The sequence below is a fragment of the Orbicella franksi genome, chromosome 11, assembly GCF_964199315.1.
Source record: "Orbicella franksi chromosome 11, jaOrbFran1.1, whole genome shotgun sequence".
Classification (NCBI taxonomy): domain Eukaryota; kingdom Metazoa; phylum Cnidaria; class Anthozoa; order Scleractinia; family Merulinidae; genus Orbicella; species Orbicella franksi.
In genome coordinates, this window is record NC_138155.1 from 18,412,539 (window position 1) to 18,436,379 (window position 23,841).

At 37.6% G+C, this 23,841-nt stretch overlaps 1 protein-coding gene across 3 annotated transcripts in view; it reads left to right on the forward strand.

Annotated features, from left to right (window-relative positions):
- LOC145503090 (guanine nucleotide-binding protein-like 3 homolog) overlaps window positions 1-19,845 on the forward strand; it is a 34,469-nt gene extending 14,624 nt beyond the window's left edge. The window contains exons 8-24 of one of the 3 annotated variants that reach the window (XM_081482530.1): window positions 749-820; window positions 3,169-3,232; window positions 3,320-3,423; window positions 4,011-4,155; window positions 7,270-7,294; window positions 7,474-7,536; window positions 9,655-9,766; window positions 11,846-11,911; window positions 12,083-12,170; window positions 12,739-12,793; window positions 13,353-13,452; window positions 14,320-14,356; window positions 15,517-15,602; window positions 16,808-16,912; window positions 17,156-17,308; window positions 17,398-17,434; window positions 18,861-19,845. In XM_081482530.1, coding sequence (XP_081338656.1) covers window positions 749-820; window positions 3,169-3,232; window positions 3,320-3,423; window positions 4,011-4,155; window positions 7,270-7,294; window positions 7,474-7,536; window positions 9,655-9,766; window positions 11,846-11,911; window positions 12,083-12,170; window positions 12,739-12,793; window positions 13,353-13,452; window positions 14,320-14,356; window positions 15,517-15,602; window positions 16,808-16,912; window positions 17,156-17,308; window positions 17,398-17,434; window positions 18,861-18,931 — 1,383 coding nt within the window. In that variant the 3' untranslated portion in view covers window positions 18,932-19,845. The remainder of the gene's footprint in view (window positions 1-748; window positions 821-3,168; window positions 3,233-3,319; window positions 3,424-4,010; window positions 4,156-7,269; window positions 7,295-7,473; window positions 7,537-9,654; window positions 9,767-11,845; window positions 11,912-12,082; window positions 12,171-12,738; window positions 12,794-13,352; window positions 13,453-14,319; window positions 14,357-15,516; window positions 15,603-16,807; window positions 16,913-17,155; window positions 17,309-17,397; window positions 17,435-18,860) is intronic. The other 2 variants (XM_081482531.1, XM_081482532.1) reach the window with 2 other exon arrangements.
- The last annotated feature ends 3,996 nt before the right edge of the window (window positions 19,846-23,841 follow it).

Sequence of the window (23,841 nt, forward strand, 5' to 3'; positions counted from 1 at the left end):
GGGCAACTTCGCAAAGTATTACAGGCTTGCGCTTGCAACGGTTACCAATCACAAGCTTCATCACGTTCACTGAATTTCACACCTAGCACTGTGTTAAAGCCACTCAAAACTGGTCTTTTAACAAAATAAACGTCAAACCTCAATCTAGTACCTTCAATGCCAGCAAACTCTTTTCTCAGTTGGGTTTCTCATCTGTTTTACATATGTGGTTGACCACAAAATGAGAACGTTTTTGACGTTTTTGATATTTTTTTTCAAATTTGATATGGATGACAATGATTAAACTGTTCAACTAGCACAATACATTACATGTATGTTTCTCTCAGTGAAATTGCTTTTCTTTAACAAATGAACTTAAAACCATGATTGCTTAAAATACACTGAAATGCACTTTTTAGAACCCCAATTTCAAAAATTTCCCGGGGAGGCTCCTGGACTCCCCAATAAAAGGTAGTGGTTGGTCCTCCCTCTTCCACATGGCTCTGATAAAACCACCCCACATCTTTTTATTGGCATTGTGCTCCACCTACTCAAAGTTATTCTCCCTCTACTTCGAATTCGCGGGAGAACCCTGCTTGTTTAAGTATAGAAATTGTTTGGTTACTAAGTGTTGTGTGAACACTACTGCACCACAATCTCCTGTCATTTCTGTTGATATTAATAATTTCAATTCAGTAGTTAGAATCACTGCAGTCTATTGTCTAAGCCAATGGGAATTACAGTATTGTTGTTTCTCTGTTCTTATCAGGTTGTTGATGCTGCAGATGTTGTTCTGGAAGTGTTAGATGCTCGTGATCCTCTTGGCTGTAGATGTCCACAGGTGATGATCTGTTATAGATCTTAAGTTTCTATCTTCTCATTGCCATTTGAGCTTGTGTACTGTACATACAGTTGGTGTCAGACATGTAGACTTGATGAAGATCTTGGAGTGTGAGCACAGTCACTGTAATAAACAGTAATCTAAAGGCAAGACTCTTGACATCTCAGTTAATAAAACATGTTTTCTGGTCTCAAGGGTATTCTGTTACCTGAAGTTTGACATGTAATATTATAGTGACCTGTAAAGTAGACCAATTTGCTTATGTACAAACTTCAGCCAGACACTTAATGCACCTCAGTACCTAGGCAGTCCCTCTATTTGTAAGGAAGTATTATTTCAACCTTGTTCCCAGGGTCTCTCATCTTACCGGCCCCTGGAGCGAGCGAAGAGAGACCCTGGTTGGGTCTGGTCACATGCCTCCCAGAATCTGGGAGATGACAATTCAATTATTGAAGGGATGGGTGGCCTAGTAGGAATTTTGTCTATACTTAGCCTACGGGAGTTCGGGAAGTGTTGTCACCAAAGTAAACCAAGAACGATATGATGTTCTGCAGCAATGTCCGGCGGTAATATTCTGCAAACGCCAAGGAAAATTTATCCATCACCTGATAGCGGATGGTTGCATGGTTCAGTGAAGGACGTTACATATTGTAAAAATCTCCTCACGAAGGCGAATGGAGAATTACACACCGCAGCCGAGGCTGTGTATGGAAGATGTTTGGCTCATCTTTACCTCAGAATGAAGTGTAGGTCTTGTTACCGGCGATTAAATAATTTTAGAGAATTAAGGGCCTTTTAAATGATCACTGAAAGCCAAAGTCACTTCGAAAGGAGCAAAAGGGTGAAAAGATTTATTGAAGTTTCACTGCGCCGTCGGCGCCGCAAACTTTGCTGAGCGCGAAGGATATAAATACAGCGAACTCGTTGCGGTATACATTTTGCCGTCATTGCTGATAAAATGGATTTATCTTCGAACGAAACGAGGCTAGAAAAAGAAAAATATAATTTTTATTGTGTCGTTAATAAATTAGTGTACGTGACACCAACGGTTCGAGAGAATTGTGCACATTTTCATTTAAATCTCGATCTCTCAACCTTTCTTTGCTTCAAGCGTGTTTCTGAGGGGCTTTTTTTTGTGCCGTGTTATTAGAAGAAATGGAAATTATAAGTAGAGCGGAGTCCTTTGATTATGTTACAGCATATTTTTAGAGGTCGTAGGTCTGCATGGTTTCCGCTGTTAACTGCACGTCGCTTCTCAGAGTTTGACACCTCTGTAATTTGCCATGCCGTGCTTATACTTTGTTTAGGTTCGTTTCTATTGCAAGATATGTTTTAAGGCTCTAAGTATTGGCTCTCCAGGGACAAAGATTAAAATATTCCGTGAACATATTGCTTACTTGCTTTCTATATTGTGACGCTGCAGGTGACGCCGGGCCCGGCTATTTGATTGGAACTGTTTCCAAGCACAGTGTGTTGCACGAATATCATATTTATCTTCGTCCAGCTTTTCTTCAGAGACCGCCGTAGCTTTACTTTGAGAAAGCTATACGTTTTCCTAGAGACGTTCTTATGTTTTTTTGCATCAATTTGATCGAGTGCATTCAAAGGAGAAACAACAATTACTACGGGATGAAATTGCGCTGCTCGACGTCCACAGTTAAAATATGAATGACTCTCCATAAATCCAGTGGGTAAGACGACAACACTGAAAATCACGACCACTAAATTGCCTCGAGACAGACTTGCTTAACCTTTAGGTAAACGTTGGAACAGATATTATTCGAAATTTCAGCCTGAAAGCTAAGTATTGATAAACGCCGCGGGTAATGTGGCGGTCGCAACGCGCGACAAAGCTCAACGCGACAAACTGCTGATTACAGAGGACCCCTCCCTGACGTTCTCAATTGTCAAAGTGGCACGTGACCAGACCCAACCAGGGTCTCTCTTCGCTCGCTCCAGGGGGCGGTAAGATGAGAGACCCTGGGAACGAGGTTGGTATTATTTTGGGAGAAGATTGAGATATTATTTAGAGTAAGCTGAATTTCTTTGTACAGAGCTGCAAATTTGCAGTGAAATCAGTGAGGTCAAGTTCAAAATATACTTTCTGTTTAAAAGCAGTACACCACCAACAAACTGTAACATGCAGTGATAAAACTGGAGCTGCTCAATGGGGGGAGGAAGGAACAAGGGAAGGGGGGATAGTGTTGAAAATGAGAACCCAGAGTGGAGATAGGTTTTTGCTTTCCCCAAAAGTGGAAGGTGAGGGAGGGGAGGAATGGTGGGGCAGTTCCTCTGGACCCCTCCCTTAGATATGTCACTGACTGCTTTGTTTCTATACTTGTTCACAGGTTGAAGAGTCAGTGCTATCATCAGGAGTCAACAAAAAATTAGTTCTCATTTTGAATAAAATAGGTGGGTTTATAATATTAAAACATATTTTTGTCAAATTGTTCAGTTGATGACAAATTTCTAAATGTTACAAAAATTATTTCATCTCAGACCTTGTTCCAAGGGAAATTGTGGATCAGTGGTTAAAATATCTTCGCAATGAATTTCCAACAATAGCTTTTAAGGCATCTACACAGAGTCAGAAACAGAATTTGGTAAGTGAATTAATAGTTGTTTATCTTGTTTATTTTCTGCTTGTAACGATTGATATATTGTTACAAACTGTAAGCTTCAGAGATACAGACAGAGAGATTTAGTTTTCAGCCTGCCACGGTGATATCTAGTAACTTATAACATTAATGCCCCATTATTTGGTGACCCAAGTGACACATACAGTGGAATTTACCTGTCTGTAAGCAGATACTTTCAGTTTGTCGTGGTCTGAGTCACACACTGTACATACTGTACTGTATGTGTAAATGTAAGTATACTGTACATGTGAGTATGTACATAAGACTATAGTAAGTATGCCTCTTACAGAGATTTACAGGCTTTCAAGGTCTTTTTCCGTTCAAAACACATAAAATTTATGCTTCTGGCCTTAAAATGAAAAGAAGAAGTAGTATTTTATGGGCTTGGCTAAATCTATATATTAAACTTAACTGGACACTTTTTGACCCCAAGAGTGTCTGGTTGTATGATTTAAACTGAGAAATGTAAACATGTAGGTGTATATACTTAACTGTTTGAATGCAAATTGCTGTCAAGACATCTAATGAAACCATTACTTAATATTTTTCAGCATCAAAGTAAAGTTTCTTCATCATTAGCCTCAGCAGACCTGCTAACAAGTAGTGCTTGTATAGGAGCGGACACGCTTCTCAAGCTCCTGGGCAATTATTGTCGTAACAAGGATATCAAGACAGCTATTACTGTTGGAATAGTTGGTATGTTAACATCATTTGAGATGTTTTTGTATGTTATTCACAATTTTTTTAGCACAAAAATTAGCGAAATTAATAAACAATGTTTCAACATTGTCAGATGGCATTGTCAAGTAAACTTGTAGGTTAGTTTTTGCATTATATGGCCAAACATGTTAAGTGACAAGAAAACGTGAGTATTACATGTCAGAAACTATGTTAATTAAACAAACAGTTTTGCTCTGATTGAGTCTGACTGAGTATTGAGTACTGGCTTAGGGTGGTTTGATTCAGTTTTGTCTGGACCATACCTAGCATTTTCAATTGGCATTTTACCAACCTTCCCATACTCTGATCGATGTGCAAATTACACCAGCTTTTGGAAATGATTGAAGTTTGGTTGAATGTGTTTTTTAAGGTTATCGATATTTCCATGGAAACAATAAACCAAAAATATGACAATCGGTAAAGCGTGAATTTTGTACGAACCAGATCTGTTACAGAAAATCCGATGTGAATTTCTGAAATTAAAATGTAGCTAGGGGAATATGCAAGAATAAAAAATTCTGTATGTTTAATGAAATTAAATGGACTGAAAGAAGAATGCTATTTCAATGAAATTGCTCCAAAAGACACCAAAATGTGTCTTGAAGTTTTGTTTTGAAGCCATGAAAGTTTTGTTCATTTGTAGTTTATTTATTTATTTATTTATTAAGCTTCGGCCTACTATTACACATAAAGAAAAACAAAAAACAAAAAACAAAAAACAAAAACAAAAAAAACAAAAAACAAAAAAACAAAAAACAAAATGGCCAGGGGAGCCGCTAAAGCTTAGCCAATTACAGCAGCCCCCTTAGATATAATTAAGAGACAAAATTATACAATATATATAAATCTAAATGTAGTAAAGAGAGCTTAAAAGCAGCAATGCGGTGGGCGCGTTAAGGTCTTAGCGGTATTGCACTTTGGGCAAATTGTCCACCACGTCCTTATATCTTCTTGATCAAAAATATCTACAGCGTTTGTATAATATTTTAGTAAGGATCTCTTAAAAGCAAGGGGTGTTTGATTGTGTTCCTTAAGACTTTCAGGCAAAATGTTCCAGATTCTAGCACATCGGACAAAAAACGAGCGTTGATAGGAGAGAGTACGGCATTTCTTAGGTATATAAGTGACAGAGCTATTGCTAGAATATCTCGTTATTCTGACCGGTTGCCTAGTAACCGGTAGAGCATCACTATTTACATATATTAAATTATTTACAGCTTTGTAAAAGAAAACAATGTCCAAATACTCGTGCCAGAAGGATAGTGGAATTAAGTTGGTCATCAGAAGCCTGGTCTTGTATGGAACGTCACAGCAAAAAGGGAGCCTCAGGATGTGCTTTGTCGCGCGTCGCTGAACTTGATCTCTAGAACAAGACTTTTTCTCAACATCACTTCCATGATAAATTAAGAACAATTTTTGATTTTAAACGCTTTTTGGAAAATCTTAAAAACGGCTCAATAGATTTTTCAAGACGTTAACCATGTATGCCTGATGGTGTGAACAATTTTATTCCAAAGTTTCATTAGCATTGATATACTGGAACACTTTTAAATTTGTGGATGAAGTAGGTGCTCGAACACACAAAAAACTTGTGTCACAAAATCCCGATCGATTGCACATTGATCAGAGTAAGGGAAGGTTAAGGTAAAGTCAATTATTCAAGAACGCTCTTAGATTAGAATGATGACATTTTAATTAGGTTCCAATTTTTTAATCTTAATTAACTTTTCTTAGTAATCTTTTTAAATTATGTACATATTTTATTATATATTTTTAAGGTTTTTTACCCCCCACACCCACCCTGCTTTTTATTTTTTTTTTATTTAATGTCTTGCAGTGATGGGAGCATGCCTCCCTTTGCAAGACCCCCATAATGTAGATGTAGATGTAGATGTAGATGTAGATGTAGATGTAGCTGTAGCTGTAGCTGTAGCTGTAGCTGTAGCTGTAGCTGTAGCTGTAGCTGTAGCTGTAGCTGTAGCTGTAGCTGTAGCTGTAGCTGTAGCTGTAGCTGTAGCTGTAGCTGTAGCTGTAGCTGTAGCTGTAGCTGTAGCTGTAGCTGTAGCTGTAGCTGTAGCTGTAGCTGTAGCTGTAGCTGTAGCTGTAGCTGTAGCTGTAGCTGTAGCTGTAGCTGTAGCTGTAGCTGTAGCTGTAGCTGTAGCTGTAGCTGTAGCTGTAGCTGTAGCTGTAGCTGTAGCTGTAGCTGTAGCTGTAGCTGTAGCTGTAGCTGTAGCTGTAGCTGTAGCTGTAGCTGTAGCTGTAGCTGTAGCTGTAGCTGTAGCTGTAGATGTAGATGTAGATGTAGATGTAGATGTAGATGTAGATGTAGATGTAGATGTAGATGTAGATGTAGATGTAGATGTAGATGTAGATGTAGATGTAGATGTAGATGTAGATGTAGATGTAGGTTGGTAAAACGCCAATTGAAAATGCTAGGTATGGTCCAGAAAAAACTGTACCAAACCACCTTAAGATCTCTGATATATAACATTTCATATCTCAGGCAGTCAAGTTTACTTCTGCATTTCTTCAAGATGGAAAAATGGTATTCAGAATACTCAGTCAGACTCACTCAGAGTAAAACGGGTTGTTTAGTTGACATTATAGTTTCCTAATAGTCACTTTTTCTTGTTTCTTGTTTAAACTATAAAATTAATGTTATGTAATTTCCAGTAAAAAGAGAAAAATATATGAATAAGTACTACTTCTCCTTAATTAAATTGGCAGAACAGCATGAAATGAACTTTTATATAATACATAGCAGTAAGAAATACATTGTAATGTACTGTAATACAGTATACATGTATACATGTATTGTAAGTAATGTTCTGGAATGTAAATATGTAACAAAAGTAAGATAAATCATATTCACGTGAATATATGAAAGACCATATATTTGAACTGCAGAGAAACATATGAAGATGTGATTGATCACCGCAGTTACACACAATCTTATTGTTATGTGTTTTAATGTTTTTTTTTTCTGTTGTGGGACAAAGTATACTAAGTAATTTTAATGTTGTACATGTGAGAAGTGTAATGTATCATAAAACATTGTAACAAATTAATCAAACAAATTATTTTTTTTAGGTTTTCCCAATGTTGGCAAAAGCAGGTAAAATTCAGTTACTGTTTTTCACTCAAATAGTGGATTATCATAACTACAACGTTACCATGTAGCTAGGTTTACTCTCTATACATTTATCATTACATCATTTGTAATTGAAATTTAACAATTACATATCTTTTTGAATTCATTTGTCTAATGAATGTTCTTTTGACGTTGTTTTCCAGCATCATAAACAGTTTAAAAAGGTGCAAGGCCTGTACAGTGGGGGCTACTCCAGGAGTTACAAAGTGAGTAAATTTTATTGCAGTGTGAGGATTGATTTCAAGTGAGCAAATAAACATTATACTCCTAAGTGTATTAGAGAGCACTTTGCATGCCCAGGCAAGACCTTGTGGTAACTTTTATTTTTTCTCCTTAATTTTGTTGAAAGTCTAATTAACAATCTGTTAGATGTAGTTGCAGTAAGTGTGTACATTGAAACTGGTGCGACATGGTAGACCATTGGATTGAGCAGTCTGGGATCAAGCCCTGGCTAGTCACAGTGTTGTGTTCTTACACAAGACACTTGGGCCTCTCTCCACTCAGATGTGTAAATAGGTACAGCTAATTACATGCTGGGTCAGTAACCCTGTGATGGACTACCGTCCAATCCACAAGGGAGAAGAAATACTTGTTGTTTCTTCATGCAGCAGAAACCACAGATAAGTTTGCCAACCCATTGGACACAAGACTTGAATGAAGAGTTTATCTTACATACCTACCACTGTTCAAAACACACACTGATTATGTATTCAAGTGACCTGTGCATCAAAGTTACTTTAATCCGCTCTTTCTTGTTTATACGCCATTGGTTAAGTTGTTAATTCCTAAGAAGATTTTTGAAGTTACCTCTTTAATGAACTCTAAAGGGGCAGATCTTGGTTTCCCTATTACAGAGGGGACTGTATTATAGAGAGGAAGGGATTGATCTATGAATTCTGGTTAAGCTGGGACTGGGTTAACTGTTCTTAATATAGAGGTGTTTGCATTATGGAGGTGTCTGTAGGGAAAAGGTTTGACTGTATATGTTGTGGTTTTTTCAAACCAGTTTGATTTAAATTTTCCTTTTTTTCTCTTTATGATATAACTGTTAGATGCAGTGCTTTCAATAAGATTTGAAGTAGACATCTGCCAGTATAAAAGTAGGCAGCTAAGGATATATAAGGGGGTTGGGGGCATGCTCCCCTAGAAAATTTTGAAATTTAATCTCTCAGATATACGATTTCCAGCTTTCTGGGCATCAAAGTTTGCAAAGTCAATGAGGAATATATGCTGGAACCGATCTTTTTCGCTCGCTGCTCGTAAACGATTTATCTCTGTTTGGGTTACCAAAGTACGTTGGCTTCCTTCACAACTGCAAGTGTAAAAACTGTGAACAGGCTTGTTGAATGAATTTCCAAACAATGAACAAATAAAGTCTTTCATTTCTTTGATTGATAGCCCTTTGCGTGGCTCACGACTTTCCAAAAACTGCAAAGATGACAAGGTCTTATCTGCGACTTCAGATGATACAGTGTTAGAGTCAGTTGGTTGATTGGCGAAATTTCATCATTGGAATGAAGCGTTTTGTTTTCTGCAATTAATATTCATTCGTAAGCAAAGAAGAACACAATGGGTTTATGAAAGAATAATTCCGAAATCAAATAAATTTATTCAAATACCTGTTCTGGTATGTGGTTTCTTTGAAATCAGTCTTTCCAGACTGTACAGGAGCATGCTTTGCTCAATTGACCAGGTGGTAATAGTTTGAAAGCGAGGTTAAGTTTTATTATGATACTGTTGAAAATGGCTGAATGTTTTGCATTTGCAATCGTATTTGATCAATGTGTATGCTTTTATATACATGAACAGTCAAGACAAATGTAAGAAATGTTTTATCAGTTTATTTGAACTGAGAAATAGGTAGGCTGTAAATGTTATAAGAGTTACATTTTTAAAGATTTTGTCAACAAACACAGCCAAGTCGCCAGTGACTCAATGACTCACAGCTGTTACAGCTCCAGTGGTAGCCAGCTTCTAATGAAAGCACTGTAGATGAAAGAATTAAAACTTGAATTGGTTTAAACCATGCCCCCCCCCCCAAAAAAAATATAATTATATATGATACAAACAACAGATACATGTACTGTTTGTGAGGTGGATTCTGCAGAGTTTTGTTCTAAGTTTGATCATTCTTTACATTCCCTTAACTGACAGTCATGCATTCTTTTAATTTCAATTCTGATTATTTGGTTGTGCATCAAAACATCATCCCCAAATTGATGATTATATAATATAAATTCTCATCATCTCAGCTTGACAGTGTATTGATGTAATAACAGGAATTTCATCACAATCTTACTAATTTGTGTGGGATTAATTTCCAGGAGCATGCAGGAAGTACATCTGGATAAACATGTTAAACTTCTAGATAGTCCTGGTATAGTGATGGACAGTGGAAACTCTGATTCAGCTGTTATATTACGCAACTGTGTCAAGGTACAGTATGAGATCATAATAATAACTAAAGATGCTGCATGCTGACAGTCGGTTTTGGGAACTCTTCTTCATAATTACCCTTTCCTTTGTTAGAGCCTCTCTCCCACCTAAGGCCACCACTATAAATTGGGACTGTCAAACTCACTTAGTTAGATTATAAACAATTTTATTGGATGAGGTTTTGTGATATCCAGAATAATCAAGATCGAGGTAGGGGTTGTCAGCCGAAGTGGAAGGTTGAGGCTGATAAACCTTACCAAGACCTTGATTATTCTGGATATCACAAAAACCGAGTTTAATAACTGTTTCATTAGACATTGAACGAAAAAACCAGGAAATCATGTTTTTGCTTCTTCACTGACATGATTACCCGTGACCTTGTGTGTCCTAAACATGATTATTGTATAATCTACTGCTAGATGACGTCACATGCGCTGATTTCAAAAATTCATAGTACGCTTTCAGCCAATCAGAAAAGAGATAGCGAGTTCAATGTACAATAATTAGGGAAAACCAATAGGAATATTACTGATGCTCAATGAATTACATGTAGTCAGTGAAAGAACTAGCCACCCATCCGGGGAGAGTAGAATATTCCTCGTCACTCTTCTACATGGTTCGCACGGCCTGGAATACTCCTTGAAAAACTGCTAGGTCGTTGAAAACTCCTTGAAGTTGAAGTAGTAGTGCTTGAAATTTATGAAAAAGTCCTTGAATACTTGAGAATACAGCAAAATAAGTTCATTTTGGCATCAAAAGATTGAAAAGATTGCGTTAACATCTAACATCAGTTGAAAAACTCATTTATCGTCTCAAAATGGCAAAGCTTTTTATAGTAGGACAATTCAGTGTTTCTTATTCAAAGCATCTAAGTAACTGCACCTTTAATGGAGTATCCCAGGTGTATTGTGTGGGCCCTCTCTAAGCAAATAAAACCACAAGGGAAATGCAGCTTGAAGTGTGAAATTTATTCGACTCTGGTCCTGTTTATTGTATCTTAAATGAATTCAAAAGGTCAAAGAGGAAACTGCTTTTATAATCGACAGTGGAAACTTTCCAAGTACAAAGGCTGGTTGGGGTGACTGGGAAACCCAAATAGCGAATAGTCGCGAACCACGAATAGTCCCGAATAGGGGGGGGGGGGGGGGGGGCGAATAGCGAATAGTATGAATAGTCTCAATCAGTGCGAATAGGCAAATAGTGGCAAATCGTAGCAAATAGGGTACCCAGTATCTCGCAGTCAACCTCGCAGCAACGTAGGATGGGATTTTCTCGCTAAAAAGCACAGACGCTTATCAGGACAAAAGGTGTTTCTAAATGTAATTACTTCCGTTTTAACCGCTGCGAAAGCGTAAATACGTCTTTATTAGGTTATCCTTGTGTTTTCTGTTTTCTTAATGTTGGCGATGGATAGCCCTAGTAATAGGTAATAAATTCACTGAAATTCTGTTGCTTATTTGAATAATTAATAATTAACACAGGACATTAGATCTAAAGCGGTGACTATTGACGACTATTCTTCACTTTTCGCAACTGTTCACCACTATTCACACTATTTGAGACTATTCACACTATTCGGGAATATTCGCTATTCGGGTTTTCCAGACACCTGGCTGGTTGAGTGAAAAAAGCCTTCTGCAAATGCTGCGATCGAATGATCGACATTTCAAACATGGGAGAGTCTGCGTTGAAATCGCACATGAAAAGTGAAAGGCACGAAAACAACAGTAGAATTGGAGGTGAACAGCCAGTGACGTTATCCTCATTCGCTTTTGTATCATGTGGAAATGGAAATTCAGTTTTTTTGGAGTGATCTGTGGAGAAAATGTGATAATCGTGCCTGTGGAAACGGACTCCTTGAACATTGTTAAAAGTCCTTGAAAAGTCCTGGAAAAGTCCTTGAGTAAAAGGTCATCAAACTTGTATGAACCATGTTTTAGCGCTTCTGTAGACTGCAGGCCAAGAATGTTGCATAGGCACGTAATGCGTACAGAGTGTTAAGCTCTTTCCACTTCTGACATGCTTACGTTGCTTCTAACGATTCACTGTCATGGTAAGGTACTTTTCATTTCATTTCAGATAGAGAGCATTGATGATCCAGTTCCATCAGTTGAAGCTATCCTAAGAAGGTGTAACAAACAACAGGTAAATAAAATTAAATGAAAGTTAAGACATAAAAAAAGAAAAAACAAAACAAAATTTGTACATATATAACATTTGTAAATCAAAATAATGTCTTTTATTTGTTATTTTCTTATTGTGGCTATTATCCAACTGAAGTATGTTCTACCACTTTTTTTATTTTCTGTTACTAAGGTAATGGAAAAATACCTTGTTCCTGATTATGCTAATGTACAAGAGTTTCTAGCACATCTTGGTAAAAGACTTGGGAAATTAAAGAAAGGTAAGTTGTTTGTTCGAAGGAATAATGAACTCTGCAAGTCTGGACTCTGTTGTTCAAAAGCTGATAACACCAAACAAAGACTACAATTTCATGTTCATCGATGTTTTTGCATTTCTCTTGACAAGTATTAATGAAGAGTTTAAAAAATTAAAATGAGGTTCTTTAAGAAAAATAATAAAGTTGATGTTTATCTTGGACTGGACTATCGTAATTATACTTTGAACAACCAAGCATTGGATAGTAGTATTGGCTCTTATAGTTAGCCTTTGTTGGGGTTATTCAATCAAGACTTACAATTTGCAGCAGTAACTCACCTAGCCATAAATTCATTACCCCATAAAATAAAATCTTACTTTCTTAGTGTTATATAACAAGAGATAAAAACTCATGGCATTTAGTACCAGAGGGTAGTTTATGGTCATTGAAACAAAGGAAATCAGCCAAATGCAAGGCTTCTAAATGGGATAACAATTTGCTGCCTTCACAGCTTTGTTACATTTTCGTTTCTGTTTTCATCTAAGGGATATTACTCTATTGTTGATCGTAAATTGATTACAATTTATTGTAGGTGGTATACCTGACGTTAATGCTGCTGGAAAGATGGTGTTGAAAGACTGGAATAGGTTTGTTATATGTTACATACTGTATGAAGTCAAAATCTGAACTCAGACTAAATTGAACCAACCTGTCAGAGCTGATGTTGGTTTCTGTAGCATGAAGCAACAAACACTGTTGCACCTACTCCCCCTGGATGAGATGGTAGTCCACCGCAGGTAGTTCAAAATGTGATATCAGTTGTGATGACCCTTACAGAAAGGCTCTGTGAGAGTAAAGTAGTTAAACATCATTATCTTGAACTCCTTACTATCACAAACTCAAATCATTTGCCTTTCTTTCACGTGTATACCATCGGCCATCTTGAATCTTTGTTTTTTAGTTACTCTTGGGAGTTTGAGATAGCAGGGTTCATTCTTGTCCAAGACCGCAACAGGTTGACCCTGGGTCTAAAAGGCAACTCAATCATGGCAAATGCATTAGATTTCTTCCATGCATAGTGTAACAGTACTTTTGCAAAATATTTTTCTGTGCAAGACGTACATTGGGAAGTACTGAGGGAGTAACTGTAATGAGGGGTTTCTGTTTGTAGAAATGAATGAAATATAAATTTTCCATTTCTGACAGTGGAAAGATTGTATTCTACACACATCCACCAGAAGAACACAAGCTACCCACCCATCTATCAGCTGATATTGTTAGTAAGTGGAGCAAGGAATTTGATCTGGTGAGTTAGTTATTAAATCCTAAATTAACAAATTACTTGCTACAAATTAAAATAATACTTTCCTAATGCACAATAGTGCACATCGAAATAGCGTGCATGTAATGAAAGCTACATCTACAAAGGTCACTTGTCAAGGAACAAGATAATTATTGAACTCAGTTATCACAAAATATGATCGTGCTTTGTACGTTTGTCGCAGATGAATTATTTGCCTCTGCCTCCAGTATTGACCAATTGTATTGACTTAAACATTTACAAATAACGATATTATGTGTCCCTCGTCATGTATGCCTTAACCTGCGATCAGGCGTTTCTCTTTTTTGGGGGGGGGGGGTGGGAGGGTATGATCGCAGGTTATGTATGCCTCTAACTCGTCCATTAAACTTGCTTCTCAGCGACTGGCACTAATAATCCACGATTCCAGGTTCTTTCCGTAAGTAACTGCACGGCTTTACAAAAGAACCAAAATACTTGTTTTGTTTGAACAAAGTTATCATGAACAAATAAATTGTTCCTTTTCTATCCTACTCGAGGTGGGGAGGTTGGGGGGGGGCGGGGGGCGGTGGCGGCTTATGAGAGTGAGAAGTCTTGGAGGAGAGGTGTAGAAGTTCTTTTTAGAGGGAGGGGGCTAAATGGAGGAGTGATGGCAGATAGAGGAAAGTTTACCCGCACTAGCATGGTTGAGTAGCTGCCATGTTGTCTCTGGAATTTTTGAAACAGACTGAAATACTGGAGATTTACAATAAATACAGTTGGCATCCTCGTCTCGGAGAGGCGATGGTCAGCGCATCAGTACGTATATAAGTATTTACAGTCTGTTTTATCACCCAGTTTCCTGATTAGGAATGTTGTTCTTTTCGTTTCCAGGGCTCTCTTCAACAGCATGAACGCGCTGAACTGCATGGTGAGTTAACTGATGATTAATTTAGATATTTAAAATCTTAAATGAAGAATTTGTCACAAAGAATGAACACATTTTATTATTTATCTCGCGTTTTAAAGGAATGATTATCTTTGGTGTCAATTTCCTTATTTTTGAAAAAAGTTCAAGTGTAATTAATTTTGAGAATTTCAGATAACTTAGCTGTGCAACAGGTTGTCTAGCGGGGCGGAAGACGAGCGCAACACATGACCGCGAAACGCGAGGGCAAGCGCGGAGCGCGAAAAAGAAGTTACGAAAACTTCGGTCTCGGGTTCCTCGCTAGTGTATCGCACTTCGTACTCTGCCCCGCTAAAGCGCCTGTTCTAAGGTAACATAAGGTAACTTCACGACTGAAACTTCATATTAAATAGAAAATGTGGACTAAAAGATTTACTATTCGGAGAAAATTGGGTTGTTGGCACTTGTGTTTCAGCGGAGTATTTTTGACGAAATTTGAGGTGTTTGGATAGCCGAAGAAACACTGTCTCGAGTGTTTGATATATCTTCTCAATCGAAACAAATACTAAGGAGAAAGCAGAGAAATAAAATCGTAAAAATCTATGTTAATTTAGTTCCGATATCCAAACAATTATTTGTGGGTTTGAGAAATTTTGTTCCATAACCTGATGCTAGCGTTTAAAATTACTTAACATGTATGGTAAACCATCTGCGACGAAGCTTTAGCTAAACTCTCAAATTCTCCTTTTCGTGTTTGCAACAGATTATCGAAACACGCGCACTATTTTGTAGTTCTTAAATGCAAATTTATTGTAAGCGTATTTTAAACAAAAGCGCAGGTAAGATTTTGTGGTGACATCATATTACGTGTAATAACTACGGTCTACGGCTGTTGTCTGTATAGATGATGTCACAATTACAGATTGTGTTGAATTTTCGGCTTGTTTGCAGCGGTTCTTAATTATAGAAAGATAGCTAGAATCAACGCAAAAATTAGCGAAAGTAATAAACCACGTTTCGACATCGTTGGGATGTCGAACAAACGTCGTGCATTACTTTCGTTAATTTTTGTGTTGAAAGTATTCTCTTAAGCCTTACTTATTTGATAGCTAGGATCGACAGTGTAAATAAATAGAGCGTTTTTGCGTGACCCAGTATGATTACTGAGACACTATACTTGGTAGGTCTGCAGAATAAAATGGAGGATGCCATGGTGCTTAAGGCTGGTGGTCCTGTGGATGCCGCAGAGGAGATTGAGGAAGAAGATATGGTATGTTGATACTTAACAACAACAACCATTTTATTTTGCTTAATACATAGAATATCATACAGGAAAAAAATACACTAAACTTAAATAAGCAAAAAAAAGACTACTCAAAATAGTAAGAACTAAACGAGCTGAGTAGTTACAAGGATTATTACGCTTTAAATAGGTTGTAGGGAAAATAAAGAAAAGAAGAGGTAGAAAAAAAAATATAGATATAAATATAAAAAGAAATATAAGTAGTAACAGTACCAGTTATTGACAGAGCATTGTTTAATTAAGAGCGATAGTAACTTAAAGAAAAATACTAAGCTAGTATTATGAACAGTTGTTGGGTAAAAAAATAATAAAAATAAATGTCATAACATTTTAAATATGCGTTACTCACTGACCAAGTCCATAGAAACGGGCAAGAGCTACCTTATTCAACGCAAACACAGATTATGGTTATTTCATGTTGTTGTGCAGAGGACAGTTCAGCAATGTATAAAGGTTCATAACGCCAGCGCCCGTGTAGAGCCATTGCATTGCCCAATAAACCTTTTGTTTGGTGACATTCTTGTTGCCAATGCGTGGCAAGCTCCTTCTGAATTGTCGAGATGGCAACAAATTCTGAACTTGACCTCAAGGTCTCAATTAAAGACGCGCTTGTGTTAAAGGAACGCTAAACGGGTATTGGATGGGTCATCAATTTAGTTCCATTTATATATATATTGCTTTGATGTGAATTTTGTTTAATCCGAATTGATTTTTCCTTGTTTTTATTCCGAAGCAAAGGAAAATGAAACTCAGTCCTCTGTAGGAAAAATAGGTGACGGCTGTACATTTTACCGCAATAACATGCCAGCCTTTTAGAAGCATAGAGTACATGGAAAACCATATTTTGGCAGTATTTGTCCCTGTGCTTACGACATTGCGACATTGTGTATTTTAGATTTGAAGATGTTTGAACTTTTCAGTACGTTTTTATTAGCGTTGTTTAAGTTTTCTTTCGCTAAGAATTATGGGTAAATGTTCTAGTCGGCATCGTTTTCCCTACGGAGAATTCGGTTTTAAAACTTTCCAACCTATTTAAACCACATCATATACATGTATTTCTGTTTTGTTTCGTTTTCTTCTCTTTCTCTACCTATATGATCGGTAATAAATGTTTTACTTAAAAGAATAAGAAATATGTTATGCACCTCGTGAATTTTTTTGGTTTAATGAAGGAGTCTGACGACGAAGAAGAAGAACACTTGGAAGAAGATGATGATGATGATGATGATGATCAAAGTGATGAAGGAGAAGCCATGGAAGATAGTGATGACGAGCAGGTATCAACGTGTATTTTCTCTCCACAGTGTTAACATCTCGGTCAACAGATTGAAAAACCAAATTCTCAAATTTTGGTCTAACCATGTTTTTGGTCTTTGTCTACTTCGTTGTTCTCACAAAAAAGGTTCTTATGAGAGAGAAAAAAAAAAGAAAAGATAAGGAAAAGGAAAAACCATGTATTCTTTTAACAAATGGAGTTCTTAATTTTTAATTCTTAAATCTGTTTGTGTACTGATTCATAGGCTGAGAAAGATGGCATGACAGTTCTTATCAAGAAATCAAAATCCGTCACGCACTCTAAAGACGTCACAAAATCTCGTGAGAAGACCATAGTTGGATTAAACGCGGATGAAATGAACGAGTTTAATATGCAGACCAACAAAGAAAGGAAAAAGGTAATGTAGACGTGACATTTGTGGAAAAGCCGTCTTACTGCTAAAGGATTCTGATTTTATTTCTTTGTCGTTTTTATTTTGTTCACTAGATGTTTAAGAAGCGACAAAGAGACAAGCGGAAACAAGGTGAGTAGTCAGTTATCTGAGTTTTTGTTTTTCATGGGGCATGAAAACGATCTTCTATGATGTCAAACAATCTCCCATGATGCCTAACAATCTCTTATGATGCCAAACAATACCCCATGATGTCAAACAATCTCCTATTATGCGTACTGAATAATCCTTATAGCTGTCCACTTGTTTTGAGAGTTTTCACTCTAAAAACGCATCAAATTTTTTCTGTCCACACTGCGCCGGAGAAATTTGAAAACGCACCAATCAGCGGTCATCTTGAGCGCTTCTATGATCCATGATGCCAAACAATCTCCTGTGATGCCAAACAATCTCCTATGATGCCAAACAATTTCCTATGACCCCTAACAATCTCCTATGATGTCAAACAATCTCTTGTGATGACAAACGATCTCCTATGTTGCCTAACAATCTCCTATGATGCCAAACAATCTCCTATGATCCCTAACAATCTCCTATGATGTCAAACAATCTCCTATTATGCCAAACAATCGCCTATGATGCCAAACAATCTCCTATGATGCCAAACAATGTCCTGTGATGTCACACAATCTTCTATGATGTCAAACAATCTCCTATGATGTCAAACAATATCCTGTGATACCAAACAATCTCCTATTATGCGTATTGAATAATCCTTACCGCTGTCCACTTGTTTTGAGAGTGTTCACTTTGAAAACGCATCAAATGTTTTCTGTCCACACTACGCCGGAGAAATTGGAAAACGCACCAATCAGCGGTCATCTTGGATTCGTGTTTTAGAAAAACCGTCTCTATTACATGATTGTCGTGACGTCATTGTTTTCCAAAAGCTCCGTTTTCACAATGTCCACACCAAAACTCAAAGCCGGCGTTTTCAAATTCTGTCCGGTTTGAAGAGCGTTTTCGAAAACGTCCGTTTTCGCGACGGAATGTTGTGGACGGTTGGCCTAATCGTAGCAATAAAGCTGCGTTGTTACATTACTCCCGCGTAGAGTGGACGGGGCCTGAAATAGAGCCGAAATATTGTAAAAACCTTTTTGCATTCTGATAATTAAACTAAGACTTGGTTTTCATTCATGTTAGCAATCTTCGGGAGCATGCATTTTATATTTAGCCGCGATGTCGCAATAACACTTCTCACTACTGGTCAGAAGCGCGATTTTCGCGCGTGTCTTATGTTGCAAGCTCGTTGCAGAAAAATCGTTCCCACAGCCCGCGATCTTTGTGCTCAGCAACAAGAACCAGCCCTTGGCTTGACTAAAAGAAGGCCAAATCTCATTGAATTTGGGGTCTTTTGGTCATCGCTGAACGAAATTGCACGGGCTCTGAAGGCAAGATTGCAATAGCTGTTGTGGTCTAGATTCTTGCTGACACTAGCACTCGAGGAACACATCAGTCAGCTACTTTTTACGTGTTAATTGCTTTATTTTTTTAATAGCAGCGGCGAGTCATACAGAAGCCATGGATGAAAGTGACGATGATTACAGCTTTGATACTGACTTCAGTTGATAAGGACATCGGAGGCCTGGACATAGTGCATGACAATTATTCACCTGGACCAATACAGGATTGAAGCCGAGAAGCTCAAGATGATTGAGAAAATCTTGCAAATGTCGCCAAAATGTTACCTAGAAGTGGTAATTTTTAAGAGGTTCATTTTAATCGAGAGACTTTTTATTCTGTATTTAAATACCTGTGAAAAACAAAAATTTGTTCTAGATGAAATATGAATTCGCGATTCATCATACTCTGAGTTAGTTATTGTTGCTTTTGCGTCTCATTGTCATTACTTCTGGAATCACCCACATTGTCAATGTCTACATCCTTATGGTAACATATGTGAAGAATTGCCAAGAAGACAAGCTCTCCTCTCTCATAGTACTGCGAAGAGAGGTTTTCAATCCCTTCCTACCGCTATAGTTACTTTCAGCAGCGCGGGTTGACACAGCATATGTAAGAGCCACATACATTCCTGGATAAAACTGGGGGCTAGTCACAAGTAGTTGGTAATCGAGAGTCTCGTGAAACAGTTTTACGGACCTCTCAGAAACAAACATTTCAAGGGGTTTGAAAGGTGACGTCTATGTGTTGTGATGGGTGATGGTTTTCGATCTATTTTGTTTTTGGTTTTTGTTTTTTTGCCTTTTTCATTTCGTTACTCTCGTAGTGATGAGTGATGGCAGCGTAAAACGTAAGTTGCGTTTTGAACTTCATGTCAAAAAATCAGACGCAGCCACGTAACGAGAAAAACCAGAGACCCATGGAAGAACTCCGTCAAACCGGCTGATTTATTTAAAGAAGCTTTTCACCAATAAATTGAATTTACGAAAATGGTGTCAATGAAATGTTCTTTCCTTTACAAGTGGGCTACATACCTTGATTTTACGAAACCGGAACCTAAAAATCACTCCAAGCGATTTAAAAAAAAAGTAAGAAGAAGAAGAAAGGAGAGTAGAGGAAAAGGAAAGAACTGACAGCCCTTTGAATTTTTACATAATAATCATAATCATAATCATAATCATCATCATCATCATAATCATAATCAAATTAAAACTTATATAGCGCAATTTTCAATGATGATAATCATAATCATAATTAAAACTTATATAGCGCAATTTCCCATGATAATAATCATAATCAATTAAAACTTATATAGCGCAATTTCCCATAATAATAATCATAATCAATTAAAACTTATATAGCGCAATTTTCCATGATAATAATCATAATCATAATTAAAACTTATATAGCGCAATTTCCCATGATAATAATCATAATCAATTAAAACTTATATAGCGCAATTTTCCATGATAATAATCATAATCATAATTAAAACTTATATAGCGCAATTTCCCATGATAATAATCATAATCAATTAAAACTTATATAGCGCAATTTTCCATGATAATAATCATAATCATAATTAAAACTTATATAGCGCAATTTTCCATCACGTACATGATCAAATGCGCTTTACAATTAGATAAAATGATTGAAAATAAGTAAAATATACTGGTAATTAAGATTGATAAAATTACAAGGTGAACAATAACAATTTATAGCAAATTAAAAGCCTGTTTAAAAAGATATGTTTTAAGATAGCACTTAGAACTTGAAAGAGAGTCAAGACTGGATATGCTACTCAGTAGACTGTTCCAGAGCTTCGGGGCCGCATAACAGAAAGCTCTTCCTCCAGGTGTTGCGAGTATCTTGCCACTTGGAACCTCAAGCATAATTTTTTGGCATAATTTTTAAGCCTTTGCGATCAGCCATTTTAGGGACCGTCGAGGCGAAAATCGTTTTCCTCGATTTTCTCGAATTTAAAGCGCTTTGAGCTCAAAAAAAGTACATCACGTTTCATGTCTACCTAAGGGCTATTTGTGGATAAAAAGAGAAAAATCAATTTTTCGACTTCTGCCATCCATTTTGCTAATAATTTAACAGAGAGATCTTTAATTATCCCTTGTTGAAGGTTCACTGGAATATCTAGAATTTCCTTTGTTAAAGTTCAATTATTTTCAATACTCCAGTTACTTATCTCCTAAAGTATTTTCGTGCCAAATTTCGTAAAATTCTAATGAGTGGTTCTCGAGAAATAGGCGTATTTCCGAGGGTACAATTTTCATTCAATCGCAATTTTTGACTTACTACGCATGCGCTGCATTTAACTGGGTTCTTTCGGTAAGAAAGAAAAAGCTGAGAATTGCTGGGTTCTTTACCTTTTCTAACATACCTTTGTAATAAAAGACTAAAGCCATCAATACGCTGCGTTCAATTATAGAGAAAAATAGCACAGATTGTGAAATAGTTTAATAGTGACTTTGAACGTTTATTTCGTTTCTACTCTTTTAATCTGTTATTTGTTAATTTCGAGTGATTTCCGGTCAGCGGTCGTTACTGTATTTAAAAGTATATTGGTAGACTAAAAAGTCGTTGCTGATGCGTGACACTTGGTTAAAAACGATTGAAGCGATATTTATACATCCAGTGTCGCTTCAATCGTTACTGTATTTAGTCTCGTCATTGCTTACGTCACTACTCGGGACAGTACTAAACACGTTTTTCGTTCCCGCTCAAAAACTCGCTCAACATGACCGCCATGTTTGTAACGCTGTTTAACCGAAGTGAAATATAGTTGAGTTCCTATCACTGTTGTATTTCCTGTTTCCCCACACAGATACTGCGGGTGTTGAGTAAATAAAATGATCTCTCTATTGACGGCATGTTTGTGTTTTGCAATCCTTGTGCGCGCGCTGAACTACATCAGCCAAAGCGCGCGCAAAAACTGTGTTCGGCCACCTTAAAAAAGTCCATAAAATCTCATTGATTAAAAAGTTGACAGTTTGACTGCTGATAGTTGAACTTGAAAGCTCGGGAGCATAAATCAAAATTTTATCCGTCTAAAATGTTCGAGTAATTGCGCGCGCTGTGATTGGTCAGTTCGAGTTCATTATAGCTCCATAAAGCACTCTGCTTACGTCACGCGCGTGCATTATAACTCAACATATGCACGCAAGCTACATCACGAAAATTTTGCCCTGGACAAAATTTGAGAATCAGCTAGTCCGTCCGCCATTATGGCTGAAGAATTTCCACGGTTTCAACTCGGGTTCGAATTCCTGAACGCCGAGAAAAGTAGCAGCGTTAAGGAGTCTCAAAATGAGGCACCTGTTCCAAAGAAAAAACGGTTTGCAGAACTGACAGAAGCGGAGAGAAACCGGCTTTTGGTGGAAACGCAAGCAAAGTCTACGAAGAGCTCGACAAATTGGGCAGTAAACGCTTTCAAAGGTATGAATTTACGTAAACATGACTACAATCCAATACACATCTCAAACACTAAAACTTAAAACCTGTTTTAATTTAAAAGGCAGAATGACGAAAAAAGCATATTACAATGCTTCCTAAATAATGAGTTATACTGGCTTATCTACATCTTTGTCAACAAAAAGCAACATTTCACTTGTTTATACAATTAAATGTTTTCTAGCAGCTGTTGCGTATATCATTTAACAGTTAACCACTCGAAATACGCTTGCAACACTTAAAGGCTGAGTTGGAAAAAATGTTTTCTTTTCCTAGAATGCACAAAAAGTTCCTGTGCTGCCAAAACTAGAGGAAATGAGCGACGAACAACTTGACAACAGTCTGTCACAGTTTTATACAGAAGCACGAAGCAAAACGGGTGAAGAGTACAGCAAGTCGTCCTTAATTACGTTCAGAAATGCAATAGAGAGGCATTTGAACAACCCACCTTATAACAGAAGTTTGAAGCTAAATTCTTCAACGTTTTCAAATTCCAACCGTATGCTGAACGCCAAAATTAAGAGCCTGAAACAGCAAGGGAAGGAAAATGTACAGCACAAAGAGGCCATGCCAGTTGACGACTTGCAGAAATTGAAAGCTGGTCCAGTATTAAGCCTTGCAAATCCATGGTCTTTGCTGAGAAACGTGTGGTTCCATGTTGTTCTCTACTGGTGTAGAAGAGGTCGTGAAGGGCAGAGAAATTTGAAGCCGACGAGTTTTGCATTTGAAGTAGACGAGCAAGGCAAGCGCTACGTTACTATGACCCACGACGAGACCACCAAAAACCATCCCGGTGGACTTCAAGACCGATCCAGCTTTGTGAAGACGGCTCGTATGTACGAAACAGAGAGTGAGAACGACGGCTACCGAGCGCTGAGCTTGTATATCTCCAAGCTGAATCCGAAATGCGAAGCCTTATTTCAGCAACCTCGACGCGACTGGAATGAATCCGCCATCACACCCGAAATCTGGTACGAAAACCGCCCGCTTGGTGTCAACACTCTTGGAAACATGATGAAAGAAATAAGTACAAAGGCCAAGCTTTCCAAAGTTTACACAAATCACTGTGTTCGGGCGACAGCGATAACCTTGTGGTCTCAAGCCGGTTTGTCAGATCGCCACATCTGCCACATTTCGGGACACAGAAACCCGAATAGTCTCCAGCATTACAATTCTCGTCCGTCGTCTATCCAGCTCAGGAAATGTAGTGATGTCTTGTCTACTGCTCTACAAGGGGCCGACCAGACAAAACAGAAATCTCCACAATGCGATGAGCCTTTTAGTCAGCCAAAAGCAGCAGAAGTATCAGGCAGAGTGGTTGAAACGCACAGCCGATCATCCACCACAACGATCCACAGCGAAATGCTTGGCGGCATGTTCAATTCTTGCACAATCGGTTCAATGCAAATCAATCTTTATCCTCCTCAGAGCAAAAGTCAGTGAACTGGGGAACTGCTTCAGCTTTCGAAGATTCTTTTTGCTGTAATAATTTCTTTAGAACCGTTCTGACTTTTTTTAGAAAACGTTTGTTTCTTGCCACAAAGGGAACGGTTTTACTTTTCATTCAGCGTTTAAGCCAATAAAAAGAAAGCATGTACATGTAAGGAGAATACTTA